Genomic DNA, 14,739 nt, shown 5'->3' on the forward strand with positions numbered 1-14,739 from the left:
TTACTACACGGATCATGGATGTAATCAGCTTTGCAAGAGGACCCCTATCCCACTTAGCTTTGCTAGCTGCTAATCTCGGAACAGATAATGCTATGTAACTAGTACGTACGTGCTTTAGCCAGAGAAAAGATGACGAGAAAGATAGCTTGGTGCAAGAGCAACTCCATCACCAGTCCCACAACTACGACCCCTGAAAGCCAAGTGGGGGATGACCCGAAAAGTGTATTTGGCACATGAGCACCAATGCTCCTGATTTCTAAAAATCATATTTTTTGATTTCAAAAATTATGAAATTAAATACCCACATACATACAAACATTCTGAAGGTACGGTAAAAATTTTGGAGAAAAATATATTATATTTTTACCTATACAAAAAAGACAAATTTCTGACAAATATATACCTCTATACGTAGCCACAAATTTGTTTTTTTCCTGTAGGTCAAAATACAATGTAATTTTTACCGAAACTTTGCATGAATAATCAGAACATGTGTATGTATTCATGAAATAAATGTGATGATTTTTTGGAACACAAAAATACAGTTTTTAAATATTTTAAAAAGTGAGAGCACTGGTGCTCATGTGCACCAAATTTGCTTCCGGAATGACCCTACTTCTTGCGTTATTGCCATGTCCGCGCCAGAATCCCTGTCCGAAAGAAATGATATAAAGGTAAATTCTGACGGGGAATTCTGAGTTCGGGCTGCCAATATTAGGGAGACCAGGGGTTTGAAACAACAAAGAACAACTCATAGTCGTGCGCTGAGGACATAGTACAGCCCTGAATATGTGTCAAGGAGGAAACAAATGAACTGGAGTAGCCAACTACCCTTCAAAGTTTTTCCTTGACTGTCAGTTATGTACTGATTTCGCTCCGGGAACATTATCCCTCTCCTCCCTTGCACCAGATACCTGTACATACCATACCAGCCATGGATCATCAAACCAAGTTTGTCATGTAGAAGATTGTTGCCTCGCTCCATCCAAGCATGGGATCTTGGAGAACATCCTGGACACAGCTTCTGAGGAGAAGGTAGAAAGGATTTCCGAGCAATCAAATCTTGATTCAGAGGATGGGCTTAGATTCCTAGAACGGGAGGCTCTCAATATTCATGATCTGGCCAAGGAGGTGGAGATCAATCTCACACAGTGCAGGGAGAAGGAAAGGAAGGAGAAAAAGCAGGATGTAGAGTGTGATATCTTTTTTTTTTGACGATCCAACGGTGGGGCAAACCCACCTGAAGTAATTTTTATTAAAATTGGTAGTACGAGCAGAAGTACATGGGGGGTCGGGGGATCAAGGTTATACAAGTGCAAGGATCAAAAAGAACAGCAACAGAGCCTTTTCTACAGCGCACGTAGAGCAGCGAGCCATGTTTCCAGGGGGAGACGCGAGGAGCGTCGCGGAAGGCGATGCAGCCAGAGATCTCCGTGGCTGAGGACGAGCGAGATGGTCTGGCGGGGAGATAACCTGATCGCGTCGAACACCATCGTGTTCCTGCTCTTCCAGGTGATCCAGAGCAGCAGCAGCGCTAGCGTGTGTCTGAAGAGGGGCGAATGGGCAGCGAAAGGCGTGGCGAGGGTGGCACACACATCCTGGAGGTTGCAAACGGAGGTGGACACCGGCACACCCAAGGCCCCAAACAGCTAAGTTCTTATTTATATTTAAAATCTTAAAATTTTATGATCATGAGATTAAGATTGGTTTGCTCATATCCTGAGTCTTTTACCGCTTTCACTGTTGGTCATATCTTTCCCACGATTTGCCTCGCGCTCGTGAAAAACTTTGTACTGTTTTTGCCGCTTAAGGCTCCAGTACGCTGCAAAAATTTCCGCCTTCGGGCGTTAGCTTGAGTTTTCTGGCCTACACGTTTTCTGTTGTTTATATGTGGATTCCTTAGTAGTGACATTTCGGTACTTAAAGCCGGCCTCTGTTTCTGAGGTTCTTGATTGTTTCGCTATTAAGCGCTATCGCCTCAGCAGATGTTCTGTGTTTAAAGTTCGCCGTCTCGCGAAAAGTCAAGCATATAAACCAGAAGAACGGATAAACCAGCACTTGCTTAAAACATATAAATTACATTAACTGTTCAAGATAGTCGAGTTTTTTCCGCCTTGACAGTTTTATGTTGTTCAAGCTGTCTGTATAGTTTCAGCTTTAAAACATTTGTTCAAAGGCCGTTTTTGTTCCGCCTTACATTTGTTCATTGAACATGATCAAAGAAACAATTTAATGCAAATATGTTTTTTTTTGTGTTTATATATCAGGTACATGATGTTTGGACCTTCAACAGTCCTCGAACTAAGGTGTTTTCAAGCAGACCTAGCAATCGCGAGAAGCCCAGGGGAAGCTAGCCGGATCCATATGAGATAAGGTTAGGCGGATCCGTAGCATGCACAACTGGAAAAGCAACTTGAGTCTTGATTCCGCTATGCTTAGCCGGAACCAACCCTCGGGGGCTGCGATTTTGATCTTAAGTGAAAAGTGTGTTTCCTTTCGAGTATTAGTGCTGGAAATTTCCGCCTAGATGCTTGGGATTTACACTATTCCTTGGTCACATATAAAGATAAAGCTACTCTAAGAGCTCCAAGCCGGATTTTCAAGTAAATTCACCTTGGCGCTCGGGGGCTACATCGATGAAGTTCTCTTTGGAGCAACTAACCGAAAAATTTCCACCTTGACGCTTGGGGGCTAAGTTTCTGAGCATCGAGTCTCCTTGGAGCAAGCCGACTCAACGCTCGGGGGCTACATACATATGGTTATGTCAAAAAAAAAATTCAAAGATGGCGAAAATCTGGCTAACTAGTCGGATCCGCACCTAATTTTTGGTAGCCGGATCCGCACCTAATTTTTGGTAGCCGGATCCGCACCTATATATATTTGGTAGCCGGATCCGCACCTACTTTTTGGTAGTCGGATCCGCACCTCAATTTTTGGTAGCCGGATCCGCACCTATATATATTTGGTAGCCGGATCCGCAACTATTTTTTGGTAGCCGGATCCGCATCTATTTTTGGTAGTCGGATCCGCACCTCAGTTTTTGGTAGCCGGATCCGCAACTAATTTTTGGTAGTCGGATCCGCACCTCAATTTTTGGTAGCCGGATCCGCACCTATTTTTGGTAGTCGGATCCGCACCTCAGTTTTTGGTAGCCGGATCCGCACCTAATTTTTGGTAGTCGGATCCGCACCTCAATTTTTGGTAGCCGGATCCGCACCTAATTTTTGGGTAGTCGGATCCACACCTAAATTTTGGCTAGTCAGATCCGAACCTACATTTGGCTAGTCGGATCCATACCGAAGATTACGTTGGATGGTGTCTCCGAAGAATCTGACCATTGGATCATGAAGTTTCCGACCAATACTTGGTTGGAGATATGAAGTTTGGAGTCCTTCAAGATTCTCTATTATTCGTTCCAGCCAAAGGATGTAGACATGCGCAAGCTGAGCTGGATGGAAGAACGGTGAATCTTGGAGAACTCCGGGGGCTACTGTTGTGGATATACTTCATAGGTATACCATCGACATGGTCCGATTCCGGCAAGCCCGGGTGGCTCACAGATGGTGGTGATGGCTTATGGCCCACCGGGCAGCCCAGTTGCTGTTGATCCTAAAGGATGAAGTCCAGCCCAGGATAGGGAAGCCGGATCCCAACCGACCATCGGAGGAAGTCGGATCCATGGAGGCCCATGTGGAACCCGGATCCATGGAGGCCCAGGAGTAACCCGGATCCATGGAGGCCCATGTGGAACCCGGATCCATGGAGGCCCAGGAGTAACCCGGATCCATGGAGGCCCATGTGGAACCCGGATCCAGTACGACGTATATGGAAGGCGGATCCGTGACGTGCACGGCAAGATATTGTACCGTAGTTAGGCGACCTGTAATCCGGCTAGGACTTTCCATGTAAACCCTAGATCCGTGCGCCTTTATAAGCCGGATCCCGGGAGCCCTAGAGGCACAACCACAACTCATTGTAACCACGCGAAAGCGCCCAGATAATTCCAGACAAGCAGCAGTAGGCCCTGTCATTGTGCAGGTGTTCCGAAGCTGGGTAACTCGCGTACCACCGTCCCGTGTGCACTCCGCCCTATGGCCCCTACTTCTTCTCCCCCTCGTGAGGATCCCTCCTCCGAGGTACCGTCGATTAGGCAACGACACGGGGGCATCTGTAGAAGAGGTGCAGGAGGTCTTCCTCCTCAACGCCTGTGTGATATCAAGCTTAATGAAGGAGAATCAGGATACTGGGAGCATGCTTGATGTTGCTATAACTGAGGAGGTGGCGGAGAATAGCCTCCCTGTGTTTAGGGCCGATGGTGATCAGAGAAGAAGTGCAATCCTGCAGATTATTGAGAAGGGATTGCAGAAGGTTGGCTTTGGCTTCATCATGGAAGTGATAGGTGGAGAATCACAAGAAGAGATGAGCAGCTGCGGTGCCAGTATGGTAGCACCAAATGGAAGAGAAAGTAAACAGGAGGTTGACAGTATGGTAAGTACTAAATAATTCTACATTGTCAAGTCCATGTATGAAGACCTTATGTGTGATCATACCCTCTTCTTGCGAAAATATCTATGGAAAGTCAAAATACCCCTTAAGATTAAGATATTCATGTGGTTCATGAGTAATAAGGTTTTGTTAACAAAAGATAACCTAGCTAAACGCCAGTGGAATGGGTGTACAAAATGTGTATTCTGTGGGGAACAGGAGACCATTCAACACATGTTTATTGATTGTCCGTTAGCTAAACTTTTATGGCGTACAGTAAATTTCACTTATGATCTTCCACCTCCTACCAATATTACCAATATGTTTGGTAATTGGCTTAAAGGAGTAGATAGAAAATCTAAGGCGTTTATCCGAATTGGGGTGTCTGCCTTATGTTGGTCTATTTGGAGGATCAGAAATGATATTATCTTTAATAAAAAAGTCTCTTTTCATTTCTTGCAGGTTATTCACATGGTCTCCTATTGGGTCCAGCTTTGGGCTCTACTATCCCCGGAGGGATTGCGGGATACCATGGCTTCTGGATGCACACGTCTCCTGATGGTCGCTCAGGATATCTTGTGCCAGGCTGGTTGGCGGCATACTAGAAGACTATGTTGAGTTGTAGTCGTAGTATGCATTTCTTTCGGTGGTTGATTCTTGTATCAATCCTTGAGCATGTGTGATTTGTAAACTATACTTTTGGATCTTTTTAATAAAGGGCCGTGTGCATCGTCATGATGCAGAAGCCGGGGTACATCCCCATTTCGAAGAAAAAAAATAATTCTACATTATTCCTCCGAATCTGCAATAGTTCTGTTGTTTAGATAATAATAAATAATAATCTGAAGCACTGACTATAAAATATACTATACATAGTTGCGGAAAACCAAATATGATCCCGGGTGCATATGCACCCGGTATGTATAAAACATATTTTCAAAATGTAAAAAATTTAGTTAAAAAAATTAGCATGTAGAGGGACATGGTCTATGTCTGCACGTAAAGTTTCAAATAAAACCAACAATTTTTGTACCCTGTGTAAAAAAGACAAATAATGTCTCAAAAAATAGACTATTTTAGCACCTAAGATTTGTCTTTTTTCACAAGGCACGAAACATGTCGATTTTTGCTGAAACAACTTTGTAAGCATGTAACATGTCAAGGTATACACCAGGAATTTTTATTTGTATTTTTATAACATTTTTAAATATGTTTAATATGCATTTTAAATAAAGGGTGCATATGCACTCGGGTGTAGAAACACCCTTTTCACATAGTTGTCATTTTTTAGATTATATATCATTGCCATGTAATCTCTATGATCACCTTATATTTATAAGTTGTCAACTGAAATCATTGCCCACTAGAAAACTTGCCAGCTCATAAACTCCTTCAAGTTGTTTCCTTTCAGGTTTCAATAGTTGGTAAGACACTGAAAAAACTGCATCACGAAATCAATAATCTCAGACAGGCCTTCGACAAGTCCAGGTAAACTAAGGTGTCGTTGACCAAAGCTGTGTTTGATGAACTTTTTTATGGAAAGCTTAGAGAACCTGCCTGCAACTAGTGCTACCTGATAGTGATAAGATAAAACTGCTCCAGCAGGTCAGATTGTGATCATTTCATCTCCTTGCTGCTGAACATGCTCAGACGATAATCAAACACAAGTTACATGCAGGATCTGAGAGAACAAGATTTTTTTTCCTACTTCATAGTGTACAAGGCTATAACACATTTATTATCTATATATTCTATCCAGTTTATTTTATTTGCTAGCCCAGTATTTGGGAAGGAACTGAAGTCTATTATTTAATACTAAAGGTGGAAAAGCTCACTGTAGGGATTAAAAAAGTAGAAAAGGAAACTTCAAGGTGGAGAGAGGCATGTGCGTTAGAGGTAGAAGCTGGAAAAACTGCCATCAAAGAACTAAACCTTGAAGTCATCAGAAGTAAGTTTGTCCTGAGCTTCATTAAAATGGTTCCCTTGAAGTCATCAGAAGTGCTTCTCAGACTGATGAACGAAAAATCAGCATCAGAGCATGTGTGTTGATATGATGTTCCTTCATAGTAATTAGAGCACAACATATAAATGATAAAAATGCCCACCTTTTATCAGTTCGAAAACTCATAAGATTGAAACCCTTCAGTTTGCACCAAAAGCAATAGGGAAAACATCTTGACAATGCCTTTAATAGAGCATGATATCATATACTCTCGTTTGGTCGTTCATCAGAGGAGTTGTACATGAGGTTATAATGAGGTGCCTTTTCAGGTGACCTTGCTCAGAGAGGAACTGCAAAGGGTAAAATCAGACTTAGATGCTGCAAACAGCAAGATACAGCTAAAAGAGAAATTAGCCGCCAGTGCAATGGCAGCACAAGCTGCCGCAGATGCATGTCTTAAGCTTGCAGACAGTAGATCTGCAGGGTTACAACAAAGAATAGAAGAATTGAAAAAGCAGATAGAGCAAGAAAATCAACATGCAAGAAGAGCTTCTGCTGTCCATGGCAGCAACTTCGAGTCATATCAGCAATTCAGCATCCTCTCGTTCTAGGACATGGTTTATTGATCAGAATGGTAGATTGTTACCAGGGGCAGAAGAACTACTTCAAATAATAATCTGACTAAGGACTCCCAATTTCCCTAACTAAGGCATATCCCACCCTGTTCTCCTATTTGTTGCTTTAAGTAGGCATGCACCTAAGATTTTTGCAATAGGTTCATATGATCTTGTGACTACTCACCCATCTAGCTTGTCCAGATATTGCCATCTAAAGAAGTCATTCATCTTCCAGCTCTTTTGCCGTGAATAATCCAAAAGAAAATGTGTTGATTAAATAGTACAGAGAAACCAGGATGCTGGGCACCTTACAAAATGGACAAGGACAAAAAAAATTCAAGGGGATAGTTACAAAAAAGTATGTATTTGAAACTTTTGATACTTACAGGGGTTAGTCTTGCACAATGCAGTAACATGCCTTCATTCATTGACTTCTAGCCTGACACTTATATTATGTCAAGACTCAAACACATTCAGAAACCCTGCATTGCTAGCCTTAGTAGAACCATATGCCAATGTATTTCTCTTGGTTCTCTAAGATCCTTTGTACCCCAGCCACAGACATACTCCATCAAGATGGTGTGGAAACTACTAACCAGTAGGAGGTGTCTACTTTGAAGGATCCACATATCCTTCATTTCCACGTGGGTTCCTCTTTTAGAAATATAAGACAGGACAAATAGAAAACCATCTTTTTTTCATTCTCAATTACAAAAGAAGAGCAAACACCTGTGCTACATCTTACATAGCACATATTGCAATCATAATGGCATTACTAAACCTAAACAATATTGTTCCTCAAAACAGTAACAGTCATAACAAGAAATGATCAACTCAATGTATTGGATGGACCTTTAAACATATAGCATCGAAAAAGTTCCAAAAAAAGTACTGAAAAGCAAGTATTCGCCTTTTCCATATACAATAAGTTCACATCTAAATTAATTTAGTCGTCAAAAACAAAACTCTAAGAGATATAAAGTAAGTGCAAGTTTGAAAGAAGTTGGAATAGGTGGAGCAGAAATTTCAGAGAATCAAATGGGAAATCAGGCTCTATGAAATTTCAGAAGGAGGACACTAGAATTTCTCGAATTGAATTGCCAATAAGCATTAGAAGTATCCAGCACAACTATGCCCTGACATTTAGCAAATACACATTTTAGGGTGTAAGCAGTACATGGGGACAGAACCAGCCTAGGGGCTTGTAAAACTCTGACTAGAACATCAAGCTATGTATGAATATTCAGATGGTTCATGCATACAAATTGTCACTTGGCCTTCTTCCGTAATGGCAGTGAAGTAACAGAAGGCAGTTCCCTCTTCTTGCTACAAGCACTGGTTCTACCTTGAGGCTCACCGCTATCATCATCGCTGGACTCATTCACGTCCTGAGTGTTTCTTTTCTCCTCCTCTGCAGACTTTCTCTTCTGCGCATTCACCTTTCCGAGCAACCTCCTCTCAACCGGATCAGTGGGAGCTGCACGCTTCACATTTGGTGCGACTCTAGCACCAAGACCAAGCCTACAACAAAATTTTCAGCCTCTTGAACAAATTATCCAGGAACAAATGCTAACAATAAGCACTAGTGAATGATACCCTGATGGCCGACCCTCAAAATCCTTATCGTTCAGTTCATCTGGCTCCTGCCCACTCATTTTGTCCACCCATGTTTGGGCCTGAGAACAACATATGAAATGGGTGAGTACGACTCAATTTGTTCTATCAAACATTTAACAAGCACACTAACGAAAACCTATACGGTATCATGGATAGCAGTGGCATCTGCCATAACACAGTCTGGCAGCAAGTTCATAGATTGAGTTTGCCCTCTGGGTTCAATTATGCTGAGAAATATGTGGGGGTTAATAAGTATGATATACTCAGAGCCACAGGTTACATTGCTCTAATTGGATGCTCGTTAGTGAACAACAAGCTTTATCGCTTATATCCTAAAATTATGCTTATACTCGTTCTCAGTGTATGGTGTCGACTTCGGCATAACAAAATTTTGATCCTCCCCCGGCCACTGTGGGCATGGCCGTGGATGCTTCTCGGCGCAGAGCATCCCTTCTTGCAAGACCTAGCAATCGCCTAAACTGAAACAACAGCGCGGCCGTTCTATATGCTCCTAACCTAAGCACAGATGCACTACATCGAACACCTTTTTGCCAGGAGGAACAGAAGAAGGTAAGGAGGAGGATGAAGCGAGGGGCGGATGATTCGGAGCTCACCAGCTTGAGGGCCTTGTTGAGCGTGACCACTTTCGGGAGCGGTGCCTTCTTCTCCGGCTGCGGTTTCTTCTCCGACGGCTGCTCGGCGGCCATCGGCGGCGGAGCTAACAAACCGGGACACGAAAGTGTATTTTGGGCCTCTGCTTGGGCTCCCCGGGCTCTGGAGATACGAGTATTTGCGGCTTGAAGGCGAATTCCAGACGGAAAACGCTCCTATTCGGCCGACCGATCGAAGCGAAAGATCGGTTGTCGATCGCGCGGCTCGCTCGCTCCACGCTGCAGCCCACCAACACCAAGCCCAGCTACCGCACCAACACCAAGCCCAGCTACGTTGAAGCCCACCAACACCCAGAAGCCAAAATACGTATGCACATTTTTCTTACAGAAGACGTGGGTGGGCCTCAAAAATTTATTGGACCTTTCTCTTCTGGCTGTGTGTCTATTTGTGCACCATTTTTTTTGTTGTAATTATTTGTGACTTTTGTAAAAAATAGATGCCGACTTTTATTGTAATTCAATCTATAACAAATTAATTATTGCTTGACCACTTTTTGATTGTTTGCAAACATATGAATTTTTGTTGTATTTGTTTCTAACTTTTGTAAAAATAGACGATGATTTTTGTTGTAATTCAAGTTGTAGCAAATTAAATTATTTCTTAACAACTTTTGAATTATTAGCAAAAATATATTTTTTAGTTGTAAGTAGTCTGTGGTTTTTGTGGATGATGTTTGCGACTTTTGTTGTAAACACCCAAATTATTTGTGACCTGTGTTGCTAATTATTTGTTGTAAATATTTTACTGCTTTATTCTAAAGATATTTCTGGAATGAAAGCAGACTTTTATTGTAAACATCCAAATAAAATAATGTTGGTTTTTGTTATTAATTATTGTTGTAACTATGTTTCCGATTTGTTGTAAAGATATTATTGCATGGAACCGACTATTATTGTAAACGACCAAATAAAAAATATTGTTTTTGTTGTTAATTATTATTGTAAATATATCGATAATTTGTTGTACATATATGTGAAGATTTACTGTGAAAATTTTGTTGTAATACTTTTTATTTTTTGTACACAAAGCGGCGGGTTTTTGTTGCTATACTAAACATCGGATTTTGTTGTAAATATCTGAAAGTTTGGGGGCAAAGGGAAACACGTGTTCGGTTTAAACTGATAGGCTTAGGACCGCGGGTTGATTTTCCAAAAACCAGGGGGCAAAATGTAAAAATCGAAATGCTGCTAATTCTAGCCGGTAGATCGCGATCGGACGGCCGGAACAGCAACCGATTTTACCAGCCGGGTCGGTCGCCCGACGCTGAGCGTTGCCCATTCCAGACTATCCTACCCCTCTAAATGTTCATATTTTTATCTATAAAATCGATCAAACTAAGATGGTGTTGATTTGTTACCTCAATAAAAAATATGTTGTTGACTTTTAATTAAATCTAGAATCCTTATTTATTGAAAACGGAGGGAACATGATATTACGACCGCGAAAAGAACCAACCCGTGGTTGGATGGTTCGGAGGGCGGTGGCACCTCCAGCCCACTAGAGTTTTTCCCGAAACACAATATATACATAGATGCTCACAATACGCGCATACACTCAGTGCATATAAGAATTTTAAAAATTCTACCGATATAAAAAAATGACAAAGTATGTAGAAAAAATTATCAACATCTCGAATACAAAATCAATACCATCAGATTCAATATAGCGCATATTTTTGTATGGTATCCATTTGGTATTGTGGATATAAATATTTCTCTTAATAAATTTGGTCAAAGTTGATGGACTTTGGCTTTTAAAAAAAACTCATATGCACGATATTATGGCAATGAGGGATTATAATAGTATCATACATGATACTGCTATGATTAGTCTTAGCTAAGAAAGAACCCTTGCACATAGTTTTAGTAAAAAAATGGCTAGTCTAACCATACAAAGCATTAACCTAAAATCATTAAATTCAACATCTCTAAGAAACTACACTTAAGTGCCAATGTATTGGGTAGTTACACATTAAGTTTAATTAATTTTAAGAAAATATGGTAAGAAAATTTTCATAGTGAAATGCGCTATTAGTAGGTTACTCACAACACTCAGAAGGGCACGCCATCATAATTAAGATCATAGAACAACTTATTAGTAGGATGAAGATACTGAGATAGCCGGTTGATCACACGGCTTCAGGAGGGAAAACCAAATTTTTTAGCAATGCTTCAAAGAAAGAATTTTTTATGGATAAGTACACATGCATCATGTGTGATCATGCTGAGCTGGAATCTATAAATAACCTTTTCTTCTACTGTCCATTTGCTAAGCTATGCTTGCAATATCTCTGCCCCTCTTGGACACCTCCTCTTCAGCAGGATATTCAGATGCACTACATGACTCCCTGAATGCAACGGCTATAGGGTTTGCAGAAGACTCCGGGCAAGGATAGTCGCACATGAAGTAGATACACTCTTGTGAATTGTGATCCACTGCATTCTCCATTGACCAGCGTTGGTGCGCATACCTGCCTCAATCACCTTAAATCCAACAGTCTGAGAATCACGAAAACCAACTGTGGAGAGCATAAAGCGTTGCATCATCAACAATTTACCACCACATTCAACTAAATAGTGCACGGCTTCATAAATCTTTGTTGCGCTCAAGTATTGAGGTTGACAGAGAAAATTTGCAGAGTAGTCAATTACACATGCGATATTTGGATTGCTACCATGATTCTCGCAGAAATCAACAATGAAAAGCTTGTAAAACGCGGACACAGTGTACAACCTTCCAATGAAGAATACAAGGTCCATTAGCGGATATGGTTCCTTAGAACCTTTGAACCTGCAAGTAGCAGCAGGTGGTTGGATAAAACAAAGATCAGCGGAATAATCATTGCCAATGATCAGAGCAACAGCATTCCACAATGTAATGACCAACACAGCCGAGAGTGAACTGGTAACTTCTGAACTCGAAAGAACACAATATATGACATAAATTGAAATATGTTTGACAAAACGTTCCTCTATGTCCAAAGAGTGACAATGGTTTTCAGAAGTCGAAAGTGTACATGTGCTTGCATCCTTACATATTTACCAAACAAACAATAAAACACAAAACGATCAGATCAGTCCAGACGGATACATCTCCACCGAGTATGTAGTATCATCCTTGGATCAGATTCCTTACCATACCGTCGTTAGCCAGTAAAGACAAATACATCAATCATCATCGTCCTTGAACTCCCTGGTTAGCAAACCAAATATAAAAACCATCAGACATGTCTCTTGTTCAGGCTACATCCATTTATTTCCTTATTATAAAAAAATTAAATTCATTTTTTGGAACCACCTAGCCAAATAGTGGCGCTATTAGAAAAAAAAAATACTTTTTTTACTGCACAAACAAACATATTCGATAAATCTGTTCTCAATGAGAACTTGAGAAGCATATGCAAGGTCATCACATGACACTATGGCAGATTCCTATATAATGTGAATACACTTTGGGCCAGTCGCGGTTAAGCAACTTTGTCATCTCTACAGCAAAGACCCTATGTATGATGATGCTTCAACTAATTATGATAAGTTAACCTTGATTTTGTTTTAGGAACTCAATAGCAATCATCATAAATTCAGAATTTGTTGAGAGCATGGTTATTCCACAGACGAACGCATGATCCATACATGAAAACATTTTGGAGAGCAACCCATTACCTGCGATCAAGATAGCGTGGTTGAATGCCACTACCTTGGCATGTGGTACATGTCAAAGAGCCAATGCCATCGCAGTTTACACACTTTGACACTTCAGACTCACCACTGCCAATTACCACAGTGACAGTGCCCGCTCCGGTGCAAAACCTGCATACCTCTGGAAAATCAATGAGGAGATCAGAACGTATTTAAAGAACTCGTCAATTTACCAAAGAACGTTGGGAGGCAATACATTTGGCTTTCATGGATGAGTCATGGACAGGAAATATTACCCAAGTCACCTCCAAGGAAAGTAGAATCTTACAAAATGCAAATATTACCCATGTCACCTCCAAGGAAAGTAGAATCTTACAAAATGCAATCTAAACTAACTGGCTGTTGCGTCTTAAATAAAAAACTCCAACAATTCATCCTATTTTATATGCCTACATTGAGCAGTATACGTGCCATGCACATTGTGACCAACATTACATTCTGTTCAAGCATGTACATAGAAAAAGATTTATAAAAGTAAATTTGAATAAACGCAGGAAACTCATCAATCAAAGGGCATGATCACATACGCGCGCCAGTGCCGCTGCAGGGGAAGCACGGCTGCTTGTTGTCCCTCTTAGCCTGCATTTGGGGAAACCAAAATCATTTGGAGCAAATAGCAAGGGCAAAGTCAATTCAGCTTGGCTCCTCAGCCCGTTCCTAAAATGCTAATCCTAGCTTTACTTCAGCCATTTTTTCCCCCAAAAAAGAAACCTCAGTTCAACAAACTAGGAGAAACTAATTTTTCAACGACTGCCTGTTCACGCGAAACGAGCCAATACATACTGGATTGAGTAATAATAATAAAGCACTTACAGAATTGTCGATTTGATTCTCGTAGAAAATCGGGATACCTATCCCGGCCCCGACGCTGACGACGCCGACAGCAATAGCCACAATCTGAAGCCACGAAGAAAACGCGAGTTAAAACTTCTCGAGTGTGAAGTCAAAACATCCGGAGAACTAATTGAGGTGGCATTTTGGCGCACCGTGTTCTGGTCGAGGTCGATGGCCTGAATGCGAGGGTACCGCGAGCCATGCTTTCGCTGCCGCGGAAGCCCCGCCATGGTAGTGGGCGAGCATGGCGTGGAGGAGAAGGTGGTGGTGAGCCGCGAGGAGGTGGTGGCCATGGCCATACCACCTCAGATATCAGTGGTCTTGCAGAGGGGTGAAGGTGAACAGCACCTGCTGCGCAGGTCAAGCGCAACCCATGCTTCAGAACTCACGCGCGGTGATCAGGGGGAAGCAGAAGGACGACACACCAGCTCCTCACCCCTCGTGGCCAGGGCTTGGCCTTTTCGGATATGGATATTATCCATTCTGGAAGTTTGGTAGCCTCTCAAAACACTACACTAGGATTGGGGCAGATCAGCCGGGTCGCTGATCCATCTGCCGTAAGTGTCCTAGCTGTAGTTTTTAGGGGCGCACATCTGGTGTTTTTCGGTTAAGTAACCATCCAACGGTGAGGAGTGCTCCTCAGAAATATCTCACAATGCCTGCCGATTAGAGTTTCAGATTTTAACTTTCCTCAAAAGAGTTTCAGATTTTGAGAAATGAAGTACGTGCCAGACACTTCGATCCAAGAGGGGGAAGAGCTAACATCATGTTATAAGAAAGTTTCTAATTTTACGAGAGCATACAGCAAGTCGCTGTTTTTTGTGCCTTTCCACAAAAACATATTTTACAAAAAAAAAAATAGAATTTACGGTTG

General features: G+C 41.7%; 2 protein-coding genes across 2 annotated transcripts; both read right to left on the reverse strand.

The window, feature by feature from the left end:
- Positions 1-8,105: 8,105 nt before the first annotated feature.
- LOC124697668 lies at positions 8,106-9,401 on the reverse strand. The gene is made up of 3 exons (XM_047230221.1): positions 9,276-9,401; positions 8,641-8,720; positions 8,106-8,565 (listed from the first exon to the last, which is right to left on the reverse strand). Exons 1-3 carry the CDS (start codon positions 9,366-9,368, stop codon positions 8,313-8,315), a joined length of 426 nt encoding a protein of 141 aa, XP_047086177.1. The 5' UTR covers positions 9,369-9,401; the 3' UTR covers positions 8,106-8,312.
- Positions 9,402-12,250: 2,849 nt separating this feature from the next.
- Positions 12,251-14,309, reverse strand: LOC124701960 (protein SPA, chloroplastic-like). The gene is made up of 5 exons (XM_047234062.1): positions 14,018-14,309; positions 13,845-13,928; positions 13,559-13,610; positions 12,996-13,152; positions 12,251-12,525 (listed from the first exon to the last, which is right to left on the reverse strand). Exons 1-5 carry the CDS (start codon positions 14,162-14,164, stop codon positions 12,501-12,503), a joined length of 465 nt encoding a protein of 154 aa, XP_047090018.1. The 5' UTR covers positions 14,165-14,309; the 3' UTR covers positions 12,251-12,500.
- Positions 14,310-14,739: the final 430 nt, after the last annotated feature.

The sequence above is a fragment of the Lolium rigidum genome, chromosome 3 (assembly GCF_022539505.1).
Source record: "Lolium rigidum isolate FL_2022 chromosome 3, APGP_CSIRO_Lrig_0.1, whole genome shotgun sequence".
Lineage (NCBI taxonomy): Eukaryota > Viridiplantae > Streptophyta > Magnoliopsida > Poales > Poaceae > Lolium > Lolium rigidum.